Source organism: Diplotaxodon limnothrissa, linkage group LG11 (assembly GCF_057381915.1).
Source record: "Diplotaxodon limnothrissa isolate DT_005_m linkage group LG11, D_limnothrissa_male_GT1.1, whole genome shotgun sequence".
Classification (NCBI taxonomy): Eukaryota; Metazoa; Chordata; class Actinopteri; order Cichliformes; family Cichlidae; genus Diplotaxodon; species Diplotaxodon limnothrissa.
This window is the reverse complement of record NC_140606.1, coordinates 29,106,191-29,132,475: the sequence shown is the minus strand read 5'-3', so window position 1 is coordinate 29,132,475 and position 26,285 is coordinate 29,106,191. Positions and strand designations below refer to the sequence as shown.

At 43.6% G+C, this 26,285-nt stretch overlaps 1 protein-coding gene across 2 annotated transcripts; it reads right to left on the bottom strand.

Annotated features, from left to right (window-relative positions):
* Positions 1-1,465: 1,465 nt before the first annotated feature.
* epb41l4b (erythrocyte membrane protein band 4.1 like 4B) lies at positions 1,466-24,472 on the bottom strand. 2 transcript variants are annotated; one of them, XM_085365668.1, is made up of 23 exons: positions 24,197-24,472; positions 21,884-21,988; positions 21,748-21,790; positions 21,158-21,236; positions 20,881-20,925; positions 19,372-19,424; positions 15,994-16,114; positions 15,190-15,277; positions 15,006-15,094; positions 13,403-13,472; positions 13,145-13,314; positions 12,155-12,264; positions 10,998-11,031; positions 10,711-10,744; positions 10,496-10,620; positions 7,623-7,762; positions 6,418-6,539; positions 6,231-6,344; positions 6,065-6,120; positions 5,826-5,978; positions 5,547-5,667; positions 5,208-5,341; positions 1,466-1,529 (listed from the first exon to the last, which is right to left on the bottom strand). In XM_085365668.1, the coding sequence occupies exons 1-23, from the start codon at positions 24,470-24,472 to the stop codon at positions 1,466-1,468; spliced, it is 2,346 nt and encodes a 781-aa protein (XP_085221794.1). The 2 variants fall into 2 exon arrangements, with proteins under 2 accessions (XP_085221794.1, XP_085221795.1); XM_085365669.1 differs by having other exon boundaries at positions 10,496-10,599.
* Between the last annotated feature and the right edge of the window lie 1,813 nt (positions 24,473-26,285).

Here is a 26,285-nt window from a genome sequence, read left to right as displayed (position 1 = left end):
AAGATCCCATTTGTTGTGGTCACCATAACTGCGGTGTTTGCTCGCCCCTCCTCTGCTACTGTGCAGCTTTGTGAGAAAAACAAATTCCACAACGAATTTAAGCTTGTAATGCAGGTTGAGCTGAGAAATTATGAAGGACGATTTTGCAGTTGTTTCAAAACCAGTGGGAGGGCCAAATGCCGAAGTCTGCGCAGGCTTCCCCCATTTTTAAAAAACTGAATCATTTACAGCAGATTCACTTCGAAGCAGTTCTTCTCTCCCTCCCTCTTTCTGCTGTGCTGCATCTCACCTTGAAGATGAATTATCTAACACAAAACAGAGGTACAATTAACAGGCTGACTCACCGCACTGGCAGATACCTCTCTAAAGTCCCGCACAGCACACATCTTTTGTTCCGTCGCAGGGAGGGTGAGAGGCACATACCTAACAAACCGGCAGGCAGGGCGAGGCCGAGCCACATTCCCATGTCAGGAAGGAAGAAAAGAAACAAAGATGCTGCTGCAGAGTTGTCAAACCGATGATGTGGCCTTTATTGAGATCCAGTCCAAGGTAGGAAAACTCAATCAGCAACATACAGTACAGGTGCAGATCATGTGCTGCCTCGGATTGTGACAAAGAAGGGCTGAAGTGAAGTTTTTGTTTTTTGCGCAGTAATTAAATATTTCCAAGGGTCTGACCTCTGAGGCCAGATTTGGTTTTGAGCTGCATGTTAAAAACACAGCAAAGGGACGCAAGAGAGGTTTTTCATGAACACCTGTAACACAAGATCAAGGCTGCTGCCACAGGAGCTTTGGCGCCTCCTGGTGGGCACACGGAGACTGAGGTGTCGATATATTCAGTTTTCACTTTCAACTCACACTGTTCAGGATTTTCTTTAAAACCACAGACGCTGCTGATGTTTTTTTGCGTGTAAAAAAATGGATATCTGATATAGGAATTACAGTACTGAGGTAAGCATTTACAACGCCTGCTCTGTTCTCAGGATATCAATGAGTATTTACATTTTGAACAAACTGATTTGAAAGTGAGTGACTTTCATTTCAGGGGTGCTTTTTACATGGAGATCAAAGCTTCAACAGTCGCTGTCTGAAACACAGTTTAGGCATCAGCACGGACACGGCGATGAAAACAATGAGGATGAACTCACACATAAACAGAAGTCCAAAGCAAAATCCGATAATCGTTTAGGGAAACATTAATCATGCAGGCAGCACCAGGAATACAGTCTGTAGCTCGTCTGTAATGCATGTGAGTGAATCCACTTGTTTCCATTTCACTTTTTTGTACAGGTTCAGTTCAGTTATTACAAAGAGCCTTCTTTCTAAAATAACAGTTAAGCAAATATAACAACCGCCTTTATGCAAATATAGATTTATAACTGCTAAATGTGCAATGCAAGTATACAAATGCTGACTGACACCAGTGACTTTGGGACTTCTTAGCTTCCGTCTGAAGGGTCGAGGTCTCAGAGCTCTGTCATCAGGAGCGCTCTCAGGATCTTCTCTCTGTCCACCCTAATTTCTTCTCCGCTGCAGACACGAACATACGATTTAACAGCTCTAAACTTGAACTTTTGTTTCTGCAACAAGGTGAAATATAATTTTCATAACAGAAAATTAAAAAAAACAAACATTTTACAACAGTAACTATGACAGAAACAACACAAAGTCTGCGTTACAAAGACAAAGAACAGCAGCTACAGGATAAGAAGTTGTCTGGCAATTTAAGCTGGTCATACACAGATCTTACACTCATCTGATGCTTTGTTAGGTACACCTTGCTAGCACCAGTTTTCTACCTTCAGAGCTGCTTTAATTCTTCATGGCACAGAACAACAAGATGCTGGAAACATTCCTCAGAGATTTTTAGGCCCACATGACATGATAGCATTGCACTATTTCTGCAGATTTGCCAGCTTTGCATCCATGACGTGATTATCCCGTTCCATCACATTAAAAAGCTGCTCTACTGAACTGAGATCTAGTGATTGTGGAGGTCATTCAAGTGCAGCAAACTCATCGTCATGTTTAAGAAACCGGTTTGAGATGATTTGAGCTGTGGTGCGCTATCGTGCTGGAAGCGGACAGACACAGTAGCAACAATCTTCAGGCTGTGGTGTTTAAATGATGCACAGATACCAATGATGTGAATGTTTTCATGCTGTTGTCAGAAATAGACCAGCAACATTTTTTCAATCTTCTATTTTCCAATCTTCTATTTGAGCCTGTGTGAACAGGAGCCTCACTTTCCTGTTCTTAGCTGAGTGGAACCTGGTGTAGTCTTCTGCCGCTGTAGCCCAACTGCTTCAAAGTTCGAGGTGTTGCGTTTTCAGAGATGCTTTTCTTGGTTGGAACATGTGGTTATTTGAGTAACTGTTTCCTTCCCACAGCTAAAAGCAGTCTGGCCATTCTCCTTTGACTTCTATCAGCAGGACGTTTTCACCCAGAGAATTTCCTCTTTTTCACTCTTTAAATCATAGAGATGACTGTGTGGGAAACTCCCAGAAGATCTGCAGTTACTGGAACACTCAGACCAGCCTGTTACCAACAACCATGCCACCTTCTAAGTCACTTCTTCTCCATTTGGGGGCTCGGTTTGAACTTCAAGAGGTCATCTTTAACATGTCCAAATGCTGCCACGTGATTGGCTGATTAGATATTTTGTTAATGTGCAGAAGAAAAGGTGTACCCAACAAAGTGGCCAGTGGGTGTAAATCGTGTTAGATAACATGAACTTCATGTCATCTAAAGGCTGCAGGGAATGACTAATGAGCTAAATGTCTAATCAGCACGTTCATAAAAGGCTAACGTCGCCACAAGTCATGTGACTTTCAGTGAAGCCAGAGGCTGCGACTGCTTCTGATGGGACTTCTCATTATAGTTTATCAACTTTTTGTCTCCAGTGTGATTAGTTACTGCACTTCTAATTTAATTTTTCTAGGTTATATTAATTTGCGGTGCATATTAAGTTGTGCAATATTATTTAATGTCGTTGCGTAATTGAGTTTATTATGTGATTGATTATTTAATTAGCTCTTTATAATTTTATGTGTAACTTTTAAGTTGATTATTGTAGCACCCCGTGAAAAGCAATTATAGTTCCTACTTGCTTGAGTCCATGGTGGGACTGCTTAGAGCGTAACATACCCTGAGTAACGTGGACTTTGGAGAAGAGTGTGATGCTGGCTGTCTCGCCATGTTGCTGTTTATTATGGAATTTGTATATATGGGCAAACAGATGAAGTCAGAAAATTAGACTTAAGTGAGTTTTTACTGAATGTGTAGCTCAGCCTTCAAGCTTCTCTGTCACGTCCTAAAGAAATGAGCAGCTATTTCCATCAAATCAAATCATCTTATTGGTTTTGGAATCGCTGATGTGATTTTATTACACTGCATTATGTTTTATAAAGTGGTCAAAGCAGCCCGGCTGCCAAATAAATGTAGAAGATTAAAGTAGCACGAAAGTGAACTGCCCCAAAAGTTAACTTAACCAGTGGAGGCTCGTTTTCAGTTCTAGGGTGCACGTGTTTATTTTTTAAGCTGTACTGAAGGGGCCATCTCAAACTTCATTGACTGAAATGCAGATATTGTTCGTTACGCTCAGCTTCTGCTGCAGCTGTTAAAAAAAATAAATCAGTGTCATTTGCTTATTATTGGTTTAAGGTTGCAATTTACACCCTGATAAATAAATATGTGGGTGATTTTGTGTGTGTGTTTGTCTTTTGTGATGTCACTGTAATTCGGGGCTTTTAATGGTTTCTTAGAACTGTTTGTTTTCCAGGGTGCAATGATTGTACAGCATATTTGGGGAATTGGATGCACAAGTTTAAATTTGCTTTTGGATTTTCTTAATCTACACAGAGTCCACAGTATACATAGAGGCTCAAATGTACCCACTAATATTTGGTTAAATTTCCATTTAGCAAGTTGCATCTCGACCGGACATTTTTGGCAGCCTCAACAAGCTCCTGGCATAATTCCAGCTCGATATTTAATCACTCTTCTTGGCAGAATCCATAGAGTTCATTTCCTGGAACAGATCTAGTCCGCGAATATTCAATCGGGTTGAGGTCAGGACTTTGGGAACGCCGTACCAGACGCTTAATGTTGGCCTGCTTTATCCATTCCAAACTAGTTTTGATGTGTGTTTGGGATCATTGTCCTGTTGGAACAAACAACCGTGTTCAAACTGTCTAGCTGTTGGTTTGAGGTAAAAGTTTTGGAGGTAGTCCACCTTCTTCATTATTCCATCCACTTCACGATGGTACCACTGGCAGGGGAATAGCTACTGCTAACACCACTTATTCCAGACCTTTGCAAAATGGAGACGCATCCGAATAACTTGTTCTTGTGTACAGCTGTTTGAACCAATGATCCTGAAATCTGCAGTTTTTTAGAAATGGCTCCAAGAGACCTTCACAACTTCTTTAAATCTACCATTCTTCTCCTCAGATTCTTACTGAGTTGTTCTGAGTATTAGTCTAATGAGTGCCATCCAATAAATCAATGAAACTACCAGTTGCAGTCAATCACGAGCAATAAGGACAAGTTAAAAGGTCTTGGCCTTGTGAAGTTGAAAGACATTGTTGAACCGTCGGCACCGCTTATTACAAGATTTAAGTAAGTCTGTGTGGATTAGAGAAAATAATAAATTCAAACTTGTGCTGTATGCCGTATGCTCATTCCACTTTGGAAAAACAACAGCTCAAAGAAATTAAAAGCCCCAAATTATCATGACATCCATTCTCGTGATGAGTGGATGTAAACTTCTGAGGATAACTGTAATCATACTGTAGCAGGAAAAATAGTGAGATATTGTCTTGATATTTTCAAGATAATATCAAAAACTAGTCTGGATCCAGACATTCTTTTGGATCCAGGGGCTCAATTCATGCATGGTGTGGAGGGTCATTTCAGCACTGGTGGAGGTACGCAGTCTCGGACAGCTCTTGTTTACTGCTTTGACATGCTGGAAATAAGATTTTCAATATTAGCCAGTTTTCCCAAATCTCACTCTGAAAATCCTCCTGTCTGCGTCACACGGTTGTTCACTTTGGCCTCACGGTTTAGCATCAGCTACTAACTGAAACAGGGGATTGTTTTTCATGTGCAAGCGTCAAACAAGAGCCTGAGGCTTCAATACAGCACTTGAGCAAACCAGCGCTGTATAAAAGTGTCCAAGAGATAAGAGCGAGGAGGTGCGTTTACCTGTCGTTATGGGCAGCAAGGTAAGGAACCAGGTGAGGAATGGAGCTACGGTAGTAAGAAGGGGAGAGATGAGGGGAGGGCGAAGGAGAGGGACAGCATGGACTACCCAGCTCCAGTGCTGGCATATTATCCCCCTGCAATACACATCAGTGTAGACACACACACACACACACACACACACACACACCACACAGACAGACAGACACACACAATTACAGATAATGCAGAGAGGTGTGGAAATAATCCCCCCATAAGTGGAGCATAGTGTACTACACCAAGACCCGTTTTAAAGGGTTTTTAAAGTGTGTGTGTGTGCGCATGTGTGAAGATGTGTGTTACCTGTGGGTAGATTGACGGCTGTATCTGTCTGTCCAATGAGCTGCTAGAGCCCGACTTTGCTGTACTTTGGGAGGAGATGGCTGCGAGTGCTTCAGGGAGATTATCTTCATCTTCGTGGTTACTGATAAGCAACAAATGGAGAGACTATAAGTGGCTTACACGACCTACAGATCGCTCTGAACAAGATGTCACTATCAAAGAGCAGAGATAGCACGGCTGCTGCTTCAAGTACTCTGTGGAGTGTTCATTTTCCACTCACAGCAGGCGATCTGTACTCACAAGCTGAACTGCCGGACCAGCCGTTTTCTGCGGTTGGTGCTCGGGTTGGCTTTGGGCTGGAGCCTCTCTGGCGTCAGGTTGTGATCTTGCCTGTGGGGTGTCTTTTCTGCTGTCAGACTGGATGCCGCCGAGTCTTGGGAGGAGCTCTGATACCTGGAAATGAGAGCAGTTACTCAGGAGGGTAAGTTGTGTTTTCAGTAAGAGGTCTAAACATGTTAAAGAGCGGATGAGCTACTGGCCTCTCATTCAGGGTCTCAGTTGAGCTCTTCCCTCTGGGTGTTGTTGGGGCTTCTTTCTTTATTGTGGAGAAGAAATGGATAGATATGCTGTTAGTGACACCGCCAAGTGCACAGGATGTAGGTCAAATAGCCTATTTGGTACTATTTGGTACTATTTGGTACTCACTCTGAAGGCTGCCTCCATCTGGGCCTTGAGGATGTTACATTTGAGGTGGTCGGGGAGCATGGCTGGGGAAGCAGGAGGGTGCAGAGACTTTTCAGACAGCTGCTTCTCCTCTCCCTGCCGGGAGAACAAGGAGAGGTGAGGAGACTAAATCTCAGTGAGTAAACATCGTGTGGGAAACGTGACTGACCTTGTTGTCGATGTTGATGTGCAGCGAAGGCCAGGGAGGAGAATCGCTTTCAGACTCCAAAGCCTTGAGCAGCGACTGAGAGATGTCAAACTCATCTGCAGGGAAGGGGGGCGCTTGACGTTCTGATTGAGACAAATTGTAATGAGAAAAAACAAACAAGTCACGTTTTTACTGTAAAGACACCACAGACGGTTTGACAAAGCAGGGATGGAAAATGACTATAATCTAAAAAGGTTTATAATTCAATTTACGCTGGCACAAGAGTTTGACTGTCTTTAATTTCACCAGAATTTGATGATATTATAAATGATTAACAGCAATTTTGGCTGGGTGGGGGCTTTTTGGTGTTTGAAAGTTGGCAGGTCAAAGCAAGTTTGAGAACCGTGAGATACTTTAAATCCATATTAATGTGTTTGCAGATGCTTCTCGACTTACAAACAATGCCCTTAAACAACTGCACTTAAATGAAGAGTGCAAACACAAGAAAAATTAGCAGTGTTTAACCACGTTTACTTTACTTGTATCCTAGCTCACTACAGCAAAAGGCAACTGAATTATGTTCTCAAAAGCAGAAACCCAATTTAAAACTGCTTTAGACACATTTAAAAGCAACCAGAATCATCCCTCCTTCACCACTGAGGAGTAAGTTCAAAGTGTTTTCACCAAATATCTCCACTTTGGTCTCGTGTGTCCAAAGGACGTTATTCCAGGAGTCTTGTAGACTTGCTGTCATGAACTTAAATATTTAACATGCTAACTGAGGCCTGTAGAGTCTGAGATGTAGCTCTTTGGATTTTTTTGTACTTGTCTGAGCATTGGACCTTGGGGTAAATTTTTGCAGGAACATCCACTCCTGGGAAGATTATGGTGAATTAATACAGAGAAAAAAACCCTGTGAGCAAGCACTTAGTGACAGTGGGACCATATTCTTTATTTCGGATCATCCAGCTTTGAAACAACACAGTCAGTATAAAGGTAAAGGTATATCAGTCATATCACGTGCATCTTTAAATCTGTTTTTACAAAGTTGAAATCAAACTACGTCACGTTGTAGTGGAAACATTACATCTCAAAGTCCTCAAAGTGAACCTCAAAAACAAAAAGAGCGGACAAACAGGCGGCACCGAGCATGAAAAGAAGCATCAGCGTGGCGTCTAGACACACCACAGATTTGTGCAGCCCAGCCTCAGGCTGACAGTACTCACTGTTCTTGGTGTGTGTGTGGCAGAGCGTGTCCTGGCTGTGTGTGTGCCGACGGTGGCGGTGATGGATCTTGCCAGAATACGAGTTCTCGTTCTCCTCGACGCTAAACTGATGATCTGAAGCGAGCCCACTCAGCGGGAAACTGAAGATGACACATGCAATCAAAACACAAACAACCCCCCCCCCAAACAAAATCCCACTTAAATATGACAAAAAGTGTAAGTACCGCAAATAAGTAATTATCGTGTAATAAATCCAAGCTCGTGATGTGAGTTTTTCACAGCAATGTAACCCTCCCTGTGTGGATGCTGAGCTGACTGAGTAACACAAAACCAGAAGTGCAATTTCAACAGTGCATTTGCTTTTCTACATGGTAAAGAAACACTGCTTTGGACCTAAAATGTGTGTAAAATTACATGTAATTTCTGTTAAATCTGTTATTGAATCATTTGTGTTACTTCATTAGTAAAGTACAAAGAACCATGTGGAGGTATTTATCAGTGGGAAAAGCTGTAAAGCTTATAAAAAATACAGTTAAAAGTCTAAAATTTACGCTCTTATTACATTTTCCAAAGCCATCCAGTGGGCCAGACTGAATTCGTTTGCGGGCCGATTCTGATCCCGGGCCTTATGTTTGACACCTCTGGTGTAAGACAATGAAGGAATGGGCTTTGCAATTTCTGCATTTCACTCATAAACCCTTTATTTCAGAAGCAATACGGCAACAGTCCTAAAGGCATAATGTGATTGGAGTAAACATCGAAAGTAAAAGGCGACACACTAGAACAGCAACACACCGGCCACATCTTCTGTAAACACTTGGTTAATTTAGCAAATCCATAACCTGATGTAACATTAATATAATGTTTATTCAAAAAACAAAAACAAAAAAAAAACATTCACTCTGAAAGCACAACACCACAAATGCAAGATTCAGCTTCATGTTTCTAAGTTCACACTGAAAACCATAAATTATACACAAAGCAGCTTAATCCCTAACCCGGCATTCACTAAGTGCAGGACTGGACCCCTTCCACCTGTTCAGAATCACTTTATTCAGCACTCACAGCACTTTATTTCAAAAGTGAGTTTAAATAATTTAGATGCCACACGATTTACTGCAAACGAACAAAGAAACAAACACAAAAGCACTCTTAAAGGCAGATTTGAGATTTGAGCAACCGTAATCACATAAAACATCCACAAGCAAAGCAAGGCACAAACGTGTCACACCCGGTCCTATCTTTGTATTTATCCTTAAATATGATGCTGAATGTTTGAATGGAAAGAACAGAGTGTTTGAGAAGTATAAGAGCTACGTCGACTGGGCATTTAGAGCCATAATTAAATAATAACAATATTAAAGTGCAACAAAATTAAAATATATCATCTTATTTCAACAATTCTTAGCTTGTTTTTTGGCCTTTAGTTTATTTATATTTTAGCAAATTGCCACCTAGTACAGCACCTAAAGTTACCTTCAAGAACTTCCTGTTTGAACGTCCCTGTGAGTGCACAGAAAACTAAGCACGTGATTATTTTCATATGAAAATAAACTAAATTTTCAGGCACAATCTTGATTTTTCTAGAAGATGCTTTGAACATTATTTGAAAGTATCCTCAAAGAGACTTTAAAATGCACCACATTCTTGTTTTATCTTTACAGAGGAGCAATTATGCCCATTTCCAGCTTCATAATGTTATTCTTTGATTTTACTACTGTAGCTTTGCATCACTTAGAGTTGAAAATAACCCTTATGTATCTTATGCTGGACCTTGGTGCAGTTCCTCAGTTTATCCTGTTGGAATAAGGCTGTTTAGCTCATCTCTCTCTAATCTTATGTTTTTCAAGCAATCAATTAAAAAAAGAATAATAATAATTTATTTATTTAAACATCAGTAAATTAGCATGAGCAAACTCTTTTCCTGCAAAAATCGTACTTATCCGTTTCACTCTGTATTATTTCCCCAATCATTTGTGCACAACCTGCAATGGCCCCCACCAATCGGGAGGTTTCACCAGCAGGCAGGAACATCCACTCTCAATGACATCACAGGGAAATAATACGGAAAAAAATCTGAGTGTTTTGAGTGGACTCTCAGCCTGTGATTGCAGCTTTATTATTAAGATGAAGGCAACCTGTGTCTAAAAGGATGTGATGATATAAACTGAGCTATGACTCGCAGAATGAGTAAACTGTAACGGTCAGAGGTGTTGAGGCTCTTTACCTCGATCGCCTTCGTGATCTGTGTCACCGCTCCGTAACCACAATAAATAACTTCAACATTCACCCACCCAGTCCCCTTACCCGATGTCTTTGCACAGCTCTCCCTCCACGTGACCCCCTTGAACATTATAAACCTCCATCCTGCTTGATAAAGTCCTTTGCACTTGATGGGTGTGTGTGTTTTTTTTGCTTTTTGTCTAGTATGCAGACACTGAAACACATGAGATGACGTGACAAATGGATGAAGACGTGGGACATTTCATGAGGATGAACGGAGACAGCTCCGTCACCGGAGCGTCTCTCTTTGGGTGTTGCCAGTCTGTGCCTGTGAGTTTTGAAATAGATTCCTGGGTTAAGAGGGAGGTCAAAGTTCGGTCATGACCTTATCCCTGTTAACCACAGCCACGGATCCTTTGGCGATGCTGCTCTTTCGCTCCGGGACGGGGGGAACGATGGACACCGGACTCTCAGCCTCAAAGGAAGGCCTGAACGGTTGATGAAGGGACGCACACACGGATGGAGGCAGACGAGACACACGGGAAGACAAACAGACATATGAGGTGTAAGAGGGACATGAAATGTGATGAAAAACAGAGCATGTGGACACATCCTGAAGCTCTTTAACAATCCTGTCCTTTGTCTCTTACCTGTGAGGTGATGTATGACTGGAGGGCTGCAGGTAAACTGAGGAAGTGAGCGTGGGGTGGGGTGGATGCCAGGGCTCGTGACCAATGGGAATGTTGTGTTGGTACTGGAGAGGATCGAAGAGATGCTCAAATTAAGCGTCGCTACTGGGATAAAGCACACCGCTCTCTGCTGCTTGTGTTACATTTTGAAAAGTGGGTTAACTGAGGTCGCTTACCTGATGCAGACTTGGATTGGGGCTGGCGTGAGAGCTGTGGAGGAAAAAGCAGTGATATCAGATGTGTATCATAACTTATTTTTAAAGCAGGTGCATATATATTACTTTCGAGTGCACTGCACAAGCAAACCCTCTCAAAAGCAACAACTTCTCTTTTACAAAGGGCTGTTTCTGTGTTAAGATTAGCCAGGCCATTAGGTGGATTAAGGTCAAGGTTAGAGGAGGAGGAATGAATGCAATAATCTGAAAGTGCATGCGTGCATTATTTATGTCTGTGTCTGTTTCACCTGATGTGTGGAGGCTTGGCTGGAGAAATCGCAACTGACGGAGAGAGAGACACAAGGTCAATTAGAGCAGAAAAATACAGAAGTCAAAAGCAGCTCTGCAGTTTATCTGCGAGTCTGTGTGCACTTTTTCAAATGCCCTCTCTGGTCTAACTGTGCCGTTCAGTCCAGACTCTCTGCAGACATGTTATTACTCCAATGCTGAGCTATTACCAACACTCAACTCTCGGTTCATTCGTATTCCGGGGCTGCGTGACGAATCCAAATCCAATACATAAAAGGTGTTTGGACGTCAATACTGACAGTCTCAAGGTAAATACAGTTTGCAGTGTGCATTTGATCATTTATGTGGGATAGATTAAAGTGAGCTGCAGGCTGCTGGACCTTTGAAGCCTCTGCAGCTCACAGAAGGTGGGAATTATGGAGGAGTGAAGAGTACAGCAATCGTGGGGCGATCGTGGCTCAAGAGTTGGGAGTTCGCCTTGTAATCGGAAGGTTGCCGGTTCGAGCCCCGGCTTGGACAGTCTCGGTTGTTGTGTCCTTGGGCAAGACACTTCACCCGTTGCCTACTGGTGGTGGTCAGAGGGCCCGGTGGCGCCAGTGTCCGGCAGCCTCGCCTCTGTCAGTGCGCCCCAGGGTGGCTGTGGCTACAATGTAGCTTGCCATCACCAGTGTGTGAATGTGTGCGTGAATGGGTGGATGACTGGATATGTAAAGCGCTTTGGGGTCCTTAGGGACTAGTAAAGCGCTATATAAATACAGGCCATTTACCATTTACAGCAGGTGCCTTTGACAAAGTAAAAAAGGTGACGCTTAAATCTAACAACCTAGAGTTTCTCAGCACTTTCTTTAGAAAAGAAACCAGGGCTGCTTTTAAGTCTATTGAACTTGTCAAATTATCACTTAGCATTGGACATTTTTTTAAAAGAACAGCCCTTGAAAAAAAAAGAAAAAGGGGCGGGGGGGTCCACTTTTCCTTTCCTCTGAAAAATAAAACAATATGTTCAACAGTTACTCTCTGCAGCAATTTTTACATTTTAAAGCCGAAAACACGCTGAACTAAAACAGCGCAGAGCCTTCATAACAACGCTCGCAGCCACATAAAACACAAATCAGGCGCTGATACTCGGTCGTCTTTTGTATGAGCAGATAAAACTCACTTTTGCCCAGCGACTGTGTGCGGGACGGGTAGCGTCTGCTCGGCCTTCTCTCGAATGTGCTGGCCCTCCTCAGTCTGCCTCCGTGAGTGGCCTGGTACTCTGTTTTCCCACTGAGACAAACACACAGCAGATGCGGGTGAAGAGTGGAAATGATTATTACTAAAAGCATCGACACTAATGTCAAAGTGCCACTGAGCTGCAGTCTGACCGAATTCATGGAGTTCATCAGAGGAGACTTAAATGGAGTTTCTAGATGATTATTCCTTTTGGTGTGAATTTTCCAAAAGTTTTCATCAATTGTTTAGAATTTAGAGTTGTTTTTATGCACAGTGCTGCGTTTACAGAGACTCGCTTGACTGCTTGTTCGTGGGACTTTCTGCTTCAGTTTTGTATTTAATAAATGAAAAGCGTGAACGACTTTGGCTTTAGAAAGCCTTGGGTTGGTTTTGCAGTATGCCTAAAGTCTTTTAAACTGACAAACTTTCTAACATACTTATCTTAAAACTTCTCTAACAAAAACTCTGAATGAAGACAGAGTTTTCGTTAGAGAAGTTGGCACCAGTATGATTGTTATGTCAGACTGCAATACACACAGTTCCAGTGTTCCTGCTTTTACTTCCACCACCTGTTACACAAGTGTTTTTTTTAATCCACAGAGTGCTTTTACAATGCTGTGATTTAGCTGCTCCGACAAATGACAGGAAGTGCCCTTCAAGTGAGAGAATTTGCTTCGACCATGTCTGATAATAGTTGCAAGAAAACAAACAATATAAAGGGAATATCTCAGTCACCATAGGAACAGATCCATGTAACCATAGATACCCTGTAACCATAGATACAAAGGCTCTGTTTTATGTGACACATTATTCCACATATGCTGCTAACGAGTGCTGGCCACAACTACCTGCGAGTGCCAGCTTCTATTATCCCCCTTCAGCAAGTCAATTAGACGCTGCTCAGATGTGGCGAGACGCCGTCGCTGCTCTCTACCTGAATCTGAAGCGGGACCCGAGTCGCGTGAAGTCACTGTGGCCGGCCCTGCCCGCCGTTGGCTGGCGCAGGCGAAAGAAAGCGTGACTTTCCACGGCACACTTCCACAGGTGTTTGCAGCTCCTGGCGCTGGCCAGCTCGAACACGAAGGTGTGCTCCTGCTCCCGACCCTTCACAACAGAGAATAACCATAATAACCTGTTAGTCGCCTGAGAGATGACCGCGCGCGGGCACGGCATGCAACGTGAAGACACAAACCTGATCGTCGTCCTCCACCACCACCAACGTGAGTCGACTCCTTTTGAAGTCCAGCCGAGTGATTTTGGGCCTGTGCAACACACACACACACACACACACGCACGGATGAATGACAAACACACAAAGAGACAAACAGTTTGAGTGGGACAGGTGACGAGAGCACGCAGTATGAAACATCGGCTCCTCGCAGAGTGATTTTGGATTTCTTTTCACTTCCCATACCTCGTCCTGCCCCTTGGCGAACAAATACTCAGCTCTCAGTAGCTCTCTTTTTTCCTGGCATGCCCTTCCTTCAAAGTTTGCACGGTCCCCACCCTCCACCCAGGCTGAGCCTGTGCCCCACTTTATGTTTTATCACTTATGCCACATTTTGATTGGCTCTAGGTTGTAAATGTTGACACATGCCTCTCCAGAAACACGTGGTTCAAAAAAAAAAGGAAACTCAAATTCAATTAGCAGAGGAATAGCAGCAGACAGAAGAAGTAAGAGTTTAAACAGGTACTGCTTCTTTTTTTTTTTTTACCTGCCAGAAGAGATAAATAATTAATTTTCGTGAACAAACTCTTGTTTCTGTTTATTTTTCAGTTACATTCATTCAACATGTCGCTACATATTAAAACATCAGCTGTTTGTGAGATTCCCTTTTCCAGTTTCATTATTTTCATACAGTTCTGTGCAAAAGTCTTGAGTCAGCTCTTTTTTTTAATATATATACATTTTGCTTCCAAAGCAGTGGTGAGTAATAGTTCTCCAGGTCTTTCTGAAGGTCTTTCAGGGGTTTTCTTTGGACATTGACCTCTTCTTCACTTATTTTCAGTCCAGTTCTTGTTCCTGACAATTTTCAGAGGAATGCTTTTCTGTTATTTGCTAATCCACTCAACACTGACCTATGAGTCATAACAGCGGCACCTCACTCAAGGAATGAACCAGTGTTGTGTCTTAACATCAGAGTCAAAACACTGGTTTATTCTGAAGGACCAATTTTAAATGGTATCTTTAGGCATCTTTTGTCCCCCGTCTCCCCCCATCGGTCATACCAAACACTGACGTTTCTATAATTCTGCAACAGAATTGTCCAGACTCTGTTTTTGCCTCGAAAACTGTACTTCCGATGATGTTTGCAAGTGTTTCAATAAACAGCAGCACATATTTCCCATTTCTATCCAAACACAGAGAAATGAGGAGTGACTCAAGACTTGGGCACAGCACTGTGAGCAATTACTGGATTGTTTTTAGTTGTTAGGTATTTGCTCTCTGACAATTTGAAAAAACAAACAAATGGTCCTTCATGGATTTCCAGAGCCTAGGGTGACACCTCAAACCATCTTATTTCACTCAGGTGAGTTTAAACTACCAAATTCTCCTAATCTAAATTTGCAATGACACAAGTGACACAAATAAGTGACACAAGAATTATTACTTATGACGACAGTTTTGTTTTTTCATTATTGTATCAGTAAGGTTAGGAATTTTGGAAATGTACGGTGTTCCTACATTCACATTCACTGCTTGTGTTTTCTTACATTTTTGTGTTAAAATCATTTACATAAGAAATGTAAATGAGCACGTTTCAGGACACACAAGATGAGAGTTGTGCTCTTACCAAAAGAAAAGCCCGATTTTGCTGACGCCCTCATAAACCAAGATGCCAGTTGGAGTGAGACCCAGTGCATATTCTCCTCCATCTTTGCCCTGCGGACGAACGAGCACACATTTATTTCTAACACACCTGAACTTCAGTGTCACACAAAAAACAACACTGGTGATAATAAAACTCTCTCACGCACCTTGACAAAGTGCATATCTACTCCGTAAAGTTCCAGCCACTTGCATTTGTTGAGAAAAGAAATCTCTGCTTGAGAAGGGCTTTTTCCCCTGAGGAAATAAAAGCAGACAACACGGTGAGTTTTCACAACAAAAATACTGCTCGCTCCATCACCTGAAGCCCCGGCCACTATATTTGGCAGCTCAGTCGAAAAAAGAAGAAAAAAACGTCAAAATCGACGCTTGCCGCGTGACCTCTGCTGGAGATTGGTGTTAGTTCTGAGGGAGACGCTCAGTGAGTAACTGTCTGTCTGCATCCTGATTCAGTCTTTGTGTGTAGGCATGACTCAGTGAACTCGGTCTGTCCTTGCGTGGCTAAGTCGGCCCAGTGAAGCGCGGCGTACGCGTATGTAATCTAATCCGAGATGGGAGCAATCAGTGCACTGCTGGGTTAAATACTGCCCGGAATCAATCAAGACCCTCCGGGAATTAATCCCATAATCCTTCACGCAGACCAGCGATAGCCCGGCCGAGGAGGAGAGCACAGAGGGACGGTGAAATGAGACACCCGGTCAGTGAAAACATTGGTGCTGAAAGGCTGCAGCAGAATGACTTCCTTTGCTGCTCAGTGCTCAACTTTTTGCCTCACTTGTTCCATCCGACGAGGAGAGAAACCAGCTCAGGTCAACTGGACGCCCTCCAGTAAGCTGCTTTGACACAGCAGACGTATTGTGGTAACTGGTGCAAAAAAAATGTTTATGTGTCCTGGGTTTTAGTTTTAGAAGATCCCAAATTTAAGATGACTAGAAACACAGCAGGCTCCTCACCTAAGAGTCAGCCACTGGTTGAAGATGTCTGCCTCCATCGCCGCGCTCTGTCTGGGAGTGAAACGAAACTCCGACACCAGTTCGGGAGAGTGCTCCAAGGGGTCGCAGTCTCCCAGCTCGCCTGCATACAGATAATTCAAGTACACATGCACAGACGCACATCAGGTGAGCAGCATTCAGACCTTCGCTTACAAACAAAGCTTTATTTAATCAATAGAAAGCAACAACACAATAAATTGCTACAGACTCAGCTGGTCTGGTTTGGCCAGTAGCTTGTAGTGACTACTTCCAAGGTGATTATTGCACCTTGGAAGTAGGTGAAGTTGTGCCAGAAATTTTTGCAGTGACCATTTTTTAGTAAGCTTTATATAGACACTGGCTTTATTGCCATTACCGAGTAAATTAGAGGTGTGACTTTCACTTAATTGTATGACCATCCCAGTAAAAAACAACAACAATAACAACAAAGAAAAAAAAACAAAACCCAAGAAAACCAAAAGTATTTACAAGAAAAAAAATCTCAGACACCTCAGAAACATTTGCGTGTTTTTTTTGTCATGGAGCCAAGGACATCACGCCTCAGGCATGATGTGGTAGACAGGATGTGCCACACAAACACAACAGCCATCGCCTCCTCTGAGCAGTTCCAGTTCATTTATGATGATAATTTCCTTTAGTTTGATTTTCATTGAACACCCATAACACACTGCAGCTGTTTTTTTCCCCTCTTACAAAAATTTGGGACTTTAATTTTGGAGGTTCTGGATCATGAAATGCATATTTTTGTGTCCAAGTGCATCATTCCTGTTTAAAATCACTTAGTCTGATCATGACTTGCACAAGTTGATTCTATAAAGTATCATCTTTTAAATATAACTAATAAGAAATCTAATTTTAGAGCTTTAAATAAAATCAATCATTTAATTACATGGCATTTCTTGCAGCTGCAGCACTCGACTTACTGGTTTTGCCGCCTGACTTTTGGAACCATTTTCAGTTTAAATAGGCTGTTGCTTGGACACCTATATTAACTTTTGCATTTGGAAGCAAAAGCACCATTTTTAAAAGAAATAAAGATTTATTCATTTATTTTTACATTGGTTGTGCCACCTGACTTGGAAAGTCCACCAGCCTGCATAAGAGATACGTTTCTTATCCAGTTTAAGAGAGAGCTACAAGCCTTTTCAGACAGCCACATAGAGTCCAAGGGGTCCTCTGTGTAATTAAATATCACTTTCACTACTATTACTTCAAAATAAAATGTTTATGGTTGTGCCACCCTGGCATTTGTGAACATACAAACTGCTGGACAACATAGTTTTAATTATCTCAACAGCTTTTAAACTGTTAGTATTTATACATTTTGGTTATTTTATCAATAAAAAGTGTATATTGAGTATTTTATTTTGGAATTATTAGCATTTAAACACCATTTTTAATAGCCTTCTTAGTCTTTTCATTTTTAAACAGACGTATGTGCCGCCTGCCAGTTTGGAGTATTAGAAACCAAAATATAAAAGCATATACATTGTGCCATAATATTATTAATTACCCTGCAAATTGATTCAAATTTAAAAAGTTTTTTGATTTATTTTACAAAGTAATGACGCACAGATGCAAACATATGAACATATACAAATATTCTTACCTAAAATGACCCTGGTATGCCTGTGGTGCTGTTACACTGTGGATTACTCCATAAACATTACTCCACAGTTTGCTGATTAGTCTTTTTTGAGAGCGCTCATCAACACTAATATTAACTGACTTTACTTAGCTTGGCTGGCTCCCATGAGGGTAAAATTAGGACGGTAACCTCATTGTGATGAGAGAAAAAAAATAGTGGTTGCCTGGTAACCGCACTGATTTTTTTTTAAATTTTTTTGGCTTATCAGTAATCAATTGCATGAAGGTGTGGAGACCACTTTAGATTGCAGGGTGACTGCACAGGTGGGAGGCAATCTGTCTCCAAACAATTGTAGTCTGACTAAGACCGATTCCTAATTAAGTAACAGACGTCTATGTCTGTGAAGGTTCTCAGTCATCCAGGTCATCGTAGTCAAAAGAGCTTGCAAAGAAAAGCGTCTGGACTTCTTTAAGTTGCTTGAAGACCTTAGAACTGAAGAAGCTTCTCGGATGAGAGGTGAAACGTCTTCAAACAACTTAAAGAAGTCCAGACGCTTTTCTTTGCAAGCTCTTTTGACTAACAGACGTCTAATTTATAAAAAGCCAAATTACAAACACGCTGCAATCAATCTGAGTCACTCTGAGCTGATGAGCTCAGTTTCTTTTTAATAATGGGACGTCACTATTGGCAGAGGGACGGCTGTTTCACATTCTTGAGGTTCTCGTTGGACTTAATGTGAATTTTTGTGGAACTAGACGACAACAGATTGCAGCAAATTGACTTTTGCCATTTTTGTTTCAATGCATTATCACAAAATGACTGTATGTACTCGAATATACTGAATTTAGCAGAGTGACTGCATCTTATTGCAGTTTAATTGTCCTCCAGACGCACCACAGTCGCTTTGAAGACAGCGACTGACTACGAGTGGTCATAGATTAAGCCCCGTCTTTGAAGCGACCGTTTGAAAAGCAATAAAATCACAAGTTTGTCGCACACAGTCGCAGTAATTTTGGTCAAACTGCTCCAACCACTCTTTGCCCTTGTGTAGGTGTAGCATGAAATATTTGAGGTTATTAGCTTCTGTAAAAAAGCTTTGGCATTTGAGATGAGAGGACAGGCATCTGGAGGGACTTATTTAATGTGAGAAGCCACAAAATCTCACATTGAACCATGGGGCCGACCGTTCAGGGGGTTTGGAAGCCGGTTCGATCACCAGCTCTGTCTGTCTTGGTTGTTGCGTCCTTGGGCAAGACACTTCACCTACCGCCTACTGGTGATGGCCAGAGGGGCCTCTGTCAGTCTGCCCCAGGGCAGCTGTGGCTACGACTGTAGCTTGCCTCCACCAGTGTGTGAATGTGAGAGTGAATGAATAGTGGAACTGTAAAGCGCTTTGAGGGTCTCGAAAAGCGCTATATAAATGCAATCCATCATCATCATCATTATTATTATTATTAAAATCATTCGGAGCTTAGTGTAGTACTGTTCTCAGGGCTTCTGCTGATGCATATCATGTATGTCAAAGTAAACACAAGTGCATTATGCCACAAATATATAGCAGTTTTCCTATCACAGTGAAATAAATGGATATTAATGGCTTTGCACTCAGTCCAAATCAATCTAACAGGTTACGCCAGGGTTTGGAAAACTGTTAACACTATGAGGAATAACTTATGAGGTTCTTGGAGAACATAAATCTCTGCTTAAGAGTATAAATAAACACTGAGAGTGAGGTTCCAAAGTCTACTTACTTTGTAAACAAAATGCCGCAAGCTCTACAGCCACGTCATACGGACATTTCAACCTGGAGAGAGAGAGAGATGCTGATGGTGAGCGGTTTTTAGTGCGAGTGACACACTGCATGAAATCAAAACCACTGTCCTGCCGATGGTGCGATGTGTACTCGTTATCATGTGTCAGAGAGACATAAAAGTGGATGAATACCCTACGCTGTGTGTGTGTGAACATGTCAAGGAGGAGAGGCGCAACCCTTTTGCTAAAATAAGCAGCCCTCTGCTGTTCTTGATCTTGAGCTATATAATAGAGCTGGACTCCAGGGATCCATGGCCCAGATCGAGGCAGGAGGAGGGAGATGGGGAACACACTGTCTGAAGTGTGTGTTTGTGCAGGCAGGTCTGTGTTTGTGACTCAGAAGCAGATGCCACTGTGCACAAGTCTCCCAAACTCCAGTGTAGGTGACCTGTGTGCGTGCCGCTACAGGTGAGTGTGTTTACTCCAGTTTTAATGCTGCTGATGAGAGCCGGATGTCCTCATAAATGGAGAGGAAGTGCCTACAAATGACTTGTGACTTAACAATGAGCTGAGCTAACCGAAAAAGGAGTGGCAACAGTTTTTCTCACCTTCTCTACAATAAAGAAAGAATTCACAAAATATTCAGCTGTTCCTGTGTAAAGAAAACAATGCCTTAGTAGGTAAACCTGTTAAACTGCTTGCAAGTAATCACATGGCAGCAACTCAGCGCACTTAGGGAAAGACCTGCTGAAGTTCAAACTGAGCATCAGAATGGGGAAGAAATGTGACTTCAGTGACTTTCAGAGCAGAGGAGAATGGTGAGACTAGTTTGAGCTGACTAGAAGGCAACAGTAACTCCAATAACTAAGAGGATATGCAGGCGAGCATCTCTGAATGCACAACACATCGAACCTTGAAGCAGATGGCGTACAGCAACAGAAGACTGCACCAGATGTGATTTCTGTCACTTAAGATCAGAAAACCGAGGTTATAATCCTTTTCAGGCTCCCACAAAAAGTGTGGCCTGGTCCGATGAGTCTGCTGCGAGGTTCGGACCGATGGTTGGGTCAGAATTTGGCGTGAACAACATGAAATTATGGATCCATCCTGCTTTGTATTAATGGTTCATTCTCATTGACCGTATCCATCATTTTTTGACAACACTGTACTCATCCTCTGGTTCGACCAGGATTACACACCATGTCACAAAGATTATCAGTCACCAGATCTCAATCCAACAGAGCACCTTTGAGATGTGGTGGAACAGGAGCTTTATATCAAATCTGCAGAATGTGTGATGCCATCATGTCAATATGGAGCAAAAATCTCTGAGGTATGTTTCCAGAGCCTTGTTGAATCCGTGCCATGGGGATCCCAACCTGACACTAACGAGGTGTGCTTAATATGTCGTGTGTGTGTGTGTGTGTGTGTGTGTGTGTGTGTGTGTGCGCGCGTCCTGGGTTTATTTGGAATTATTTGTGTGCATAAACTGTGACGATGAAACTTACTTGTCAGATAGAATGTCTTGTCGAAGCTGCAACACAAACAGATACCTGTTGGCGAACAAAACCGCAAAACAAACAAGTGAGACTCTCGCCTGAAGACAACATAAATCAATTGATGTATCAAAGGCGCTCCTCATGTCTGACACATAATTTGTTTTAACAAGTCTCTGTCCTTGATTTAAATCTGCCCATAGCAGCAAAGTAATTAGCCCCACGTCCCCTTTGGACCTTTACACCAGGCTCAAGAGAAAACCGTGTGTGTGTGTGTGTGTATTTTTACCTTGTAAATTCCTCACGCAGGTTGTTTGGCTCTGAAGAGTAAAACTTCACCCTGAAGAACAGCTTGTACGGCGGACCGTCTGAGAGAAAGATTAAAAGATATGTGAGTGTGACAGAAAGAGCCGAGGCCGGAGAATAATTCAATCAAATAACATTTCTCAGAATTTATTTCATACGTTTAGTCTCGTCGACTTTTCATCTGCTGCATCCATCACTGCCACGAGGTCCGAAATCTTTTCATCTCCCAATTTACTTTAACCTACTTTCATATTTCTTCCCTGCTTCCCTTCCACATTGATCAGAGTTACTTTCAGGCTACAGACCTACCACCCTGTGAATAAACGACCGGCCGACAGGTACAACATCCATCTCCCCACCTCCCGTGAACCATTCGGCCCCCTGTTACAAGCCAGTGAGCAAACAAGGCTACGGCTTCTAATGCACATAGTAATCACTGTGTCAACATTTGATAATGCTCCACCTGCTCCCCACTCACCTGCTACCACATGTGCATACAACGCACTGCACATTTTCCTACACACATGCAAATAGTCCTAATTAGAAAAACAGCCCGAGGCGACCTGAGCTTACCTCGGATCTGCTTCTTTATAAGCTTGGACATATCCAACCAGTGCTAAGAGAGAGAGTGACAGAAAGAATAGAGAGGTGAGAATGATTTTCATCAGCTTGCTTTCCACATTGATGGACGTGAGAGCTTGTTACTCACTGAAACTTGATCCGTGTCCATGAACTGCAATCCAAAGTAGTCTGTCTCAACCAAATCTATGTGATACATGATCTGGTCGAAAAGGTCCTGGCCTTTGGACTTGCTCTGGGAAAAGCAAAAGTAGAACACAGGAGGAGAAATTAGTTATTTCTTACACTATCTCTCCTGTCGTGGTGAGCGGATCTTCCACGGTGGATGGATTGAGCTTTTAAAATTGAGTTGGGGGCGTCAACCTGTTAGCACAGGCTTAAAAGTGAATTAGAAAGAGGCCTGGTGATCACATTGGGAGGAGAAATGACTTTTACTGGACGTGTAAGTGGGTGTGTGTGTGTGTCCAGGTCAAAATGAGAAGGACAAGCCCCACAGGGAAAGGCCCTTATTGAGGCCTTTCCTATAAACACACAACCAAGACAACGAGTCGGTGCACTTAAGCACAAACTGCAGCCGTTTGCCGTTAAATTTATCAGAGCATTTTACGAGCATCCCCTGATGAAGACCTAACCCTGGTCTGACCCACATAAAACACAGTGGGTGTGTAGGAAGATGACTGCCTTGTACTTTGGATCCTGATAACCAGCCTAAACTTCCTGGTGGGTGTATGAATGAGTGAGGAAATCAGTGGTATTAAAGGATTGGGGACAGAAAGAAATCGCTCCTGCCCATTCTCTCTGCAGCGTGCGTCGTTTACAGGGGCTGATTGTGACCTCCATCAAGAGGACGCGCAATCACGCGCCTCGCAGAGTCACGCGCAGCGAGGTGAACAGCTCGTTCTTCCTGTTGTCTCCGGGCCTACGCTCAGTTTCAGGTGACACACTGAAAGGCCTTATTAGTTGAATTTCAGCCCCGTTCAGTGCACTTGTAGGAACAACAAGAGCACATGAACAAACTTGTTCCAACACACCTGTGACTAAGCCGGCAGCTCGTCGAGCCATGTGTCATTTTCAACTGTAATGCCTTGGCAGAAGTGGCGGCTTTGTGTTGGAGCTGTAATCTCGCTGCAGGACAAGAGAAAGGCTCTCCACGCCACAATGCAATGGCCGAGCGTTTCGGAGGTGACGCACGCACGCAACAGCTTCGCTGACACACGCAACCTTGAAAATGAAAACATCTTATGAGAAGCCACTTACGCACACAAGGGCCCACACGCTCGCTCATCATCCCACCTACCCCCTCGCACAGCTCGTAGCACTCGTCTGTGACACAGAGTCCCCACAGTGGTAAATCAGATCAGGGAGTTGGGGAATAGAGAGAAAAGAGAAGAAGGTGATGGATGGAGAGAGACAGAAGGAGGTGGAGGATGCACAGGAGGGAAAGAACAGGAGAAGAGTGAGGAGGCAGAGTGTGAAAGAGTAAAATGATGAGCAAGGGAGCAGGCAGCAGAGGGAGTGTAAAAGGAGATTAGGAGGGAGAATGGCACAGGGGAGGGGAGGTGGGGGAAAGCGGAGATTGCTTGAGGAAGATCAGATACAAGCAAATAGAGAGAAAAGAAAGTGAAAGGAAGACGTGCAAAAGAGCAAACAGGAGGGGGCAGCTTCAGGTCTGAGTTAGTTCCCAACAGTCAGAATGGGGAAGCAATGCGATGAATCGGATGATCATAACACCATCTGGAGCTGCAACCACTCACTGTATAAGAAGAGACGTGCTCACAGATACGCACACACACACTACAGGCACTGAAACTTTGGTAAAAGGGTTTGTGCCAAAATCCAAAGAAGTGCAGAGCGCACTGTTTTCAGTTTGAACCGAGGGCACAACTAACGACAATGTTATTCTGTGGTCATGTTTTTTGTATTGTGTAGTTAAAAGTGCCAAAAACAATGCCCCACATTCCAACATGAGGTCTCAGAGCTTCTCATTTCCTTGACCCCTGTGAAGTCTAAATCCAATAGAAGTCACCAGGAGCCAGAAAAGAAATTAAAGTGTCTTCACGTTTATTTGGGCAGTTAATTAAACTGAGGGGAGATATATATAAAAAAAATCTTGCTCTCCCCCTCATGGATTAATCAGCAAGACTAATTGCCCGGGTCCTAATTTGTCCTGCATGCCTTTTAGACAAACAGAGTGGTAAAAGGCTGTAATAAGTACTCAGTTTTACACGTCCTCTAACTACTACTGTGCTCTGATCGTTTAAGAGGCTGGCGTTGGACCTGCAAACGGCTCTGACTCCAGGCTCGTTCATTTTCAGGACAGGAAAGCTGCCTCGCGTTTCTTATTTATTTATTTTGCTTGGACCCCCAGGAAGATCCACAAAGACACGACAAAGGAGGTGGGGGGAATACACAACTGATGTGCCTTGCCACTTGAGCCACTCACGGCCAATTCCACATTGACATCAGAGCCGTCCAACAGCAGGACCCGACAGGTGATGGTGGTCCTCGCCGTCCCAGCGGCCGGGATGTGAACCGACGACCCCCCGGTGACCACGGCGGGAGCGTGGACGACCTGCTGCTGGTGGGCCAGGAGCAGGGGGTTCCCGGATACCCCTCCTGCTCCCCCTCCTCCTCCTTTACCGTCCCGCTCATCCCTCTCCCTCTGCTGGAAGCGGCTCAGGGAGCGGCGGCTGAACGTCCGGCGCAGAAAGCCCATCATCTTCTTGATCCACGATGAGAGGAGGTCCGCGCCGCGTCCGTGAAAACTGCTCCGCACAACAGTCACTGCAGCCGGGGTCCTGTCACTGCTGCCTCCTTCACCACCTCCACCTCCTCCTCCTCCCCGGGGCGAGGAGTCACTCAGCAGGCACGGAGGAGACTTCAGGGCTGCCGATCAGTCCTCGGGCTGGATGTCGGCAGCAGGGGGGGACTCCAGCCGCATACTAATGAAACTACCACAGATCGACCACCGAGCAGCCAACCAGTTGATTTCCAATCATCCAGCCCTATGTGAACGGCAGGAGTCGCGGAAATACAAGCAGCCTTCCTCCTCTTCCTCCTCCTGTCCTGTCCTCTCCCGTGCACCTGCCTCCTGCTTCGCTCGCTGTTGCGCACCGACTCTAAAATCCCGGAGAAATCCCGTCCGACGCTCCGCAGTGGGGACCCCTGAGTCACAAGGGGCCGAGAGGGGGTGGGGGGAGGGAAGTCTCACCACCTCTGGACCGGACTTGACCCGGCGGCGGTCGCTGCTGATTATTCCCACCGGCGAAGCGAAACTAGTCTACCTCACAGGTAAAAGTCAACCAGCGAGAACTGGACAAACAGCGTGATCTGCGCCTGCGTAAAAACACAGCACATAACAAACTTCTGTTCCTCCCGACTGGCCGACCCATCAACACCGGCGAACCAGCGCCACCTGTCTGCCATGGACGCGCCAGGGCTGGGAATAAATCAGAGCAGATCTTTACTCGGGTCCCAAGGTGGGGTCCGCGGTGCTCCAGGGGGGGCCTTCCCCAGCATAATGATGGTGATTTATAACCCTCTGCTCTTCAGAGTCCTACCCACCGCTTTACAAGTAATTCAATCACAGTTTCAATCAAACTTTATTAGTGCAGCATCTGTCATGCAGTGTAATGCAACTCCAAAGTGCTTCACACACCCAACAAATGCAAATAAGTTACACATTATGAGACTGACGCACGCAACAAGTACAAATAAGAGATCAGATCTGCAAAGAGCCAGTGGCATTACACACCCTCCATCACGCTTTTATTTAACCTGCTTTATTTTATTTATCTAATTAGACTAATAATTAGATGCAGGGTTTGTGAAACATCTGCACAGCTAAGATGAAAATCTGGAAAAGGAACAAAATGTAGCCAAAATCTGCTTAACTCTTTCTCATGTTCCGAGTTTATGAAATAAGTGCACATGCTCTACTTTTTCAAGTGTTTTTATTCCTGTTACACTTCCTAAAACATGACCTCGTTCTATACTTTCCTTCACTTTGTCACCCTGGAGCTTCCTCTGCTGTAAATATATACATTTCTTTACACAGCAGACTGAAAATATGAGCCCTGTGGAAGCTCCAGACTCATTCCTCCTCTTCTGTGATGAGTTCTGTGAGTCGATCTGTTGGCTCTGAATGCATTTATGAATGAAACGATCCTCTGATTACACTATTCACAGATTCTGTGGCATTATGTTCATTAGTGGGGATTAAAACAGCATCGCACTGAATCCCCACGAAAAAAGAAAAAAAAAAAAAAAAAACACAGCACGGTGAATGGCACATCCCATTAAAACATCATCATCATCATCACGAACCAGTAGAGATGCCGCAGTCCTCCCAGCAGTGATACAGTTTGCTAATATTTTGTCATAACCACACCATTTGGGCTGATTTGTGATGCTGAGATAGCTTCCCTGATGTGATGCCAGCTGAAGCTTAAATGAGAGCGCCGCCTTTTTACCTCGGCGAGCAAATTCATTCTGTGGGAAGATGTGCACAAGACATTTCTTCAGCTACAGTA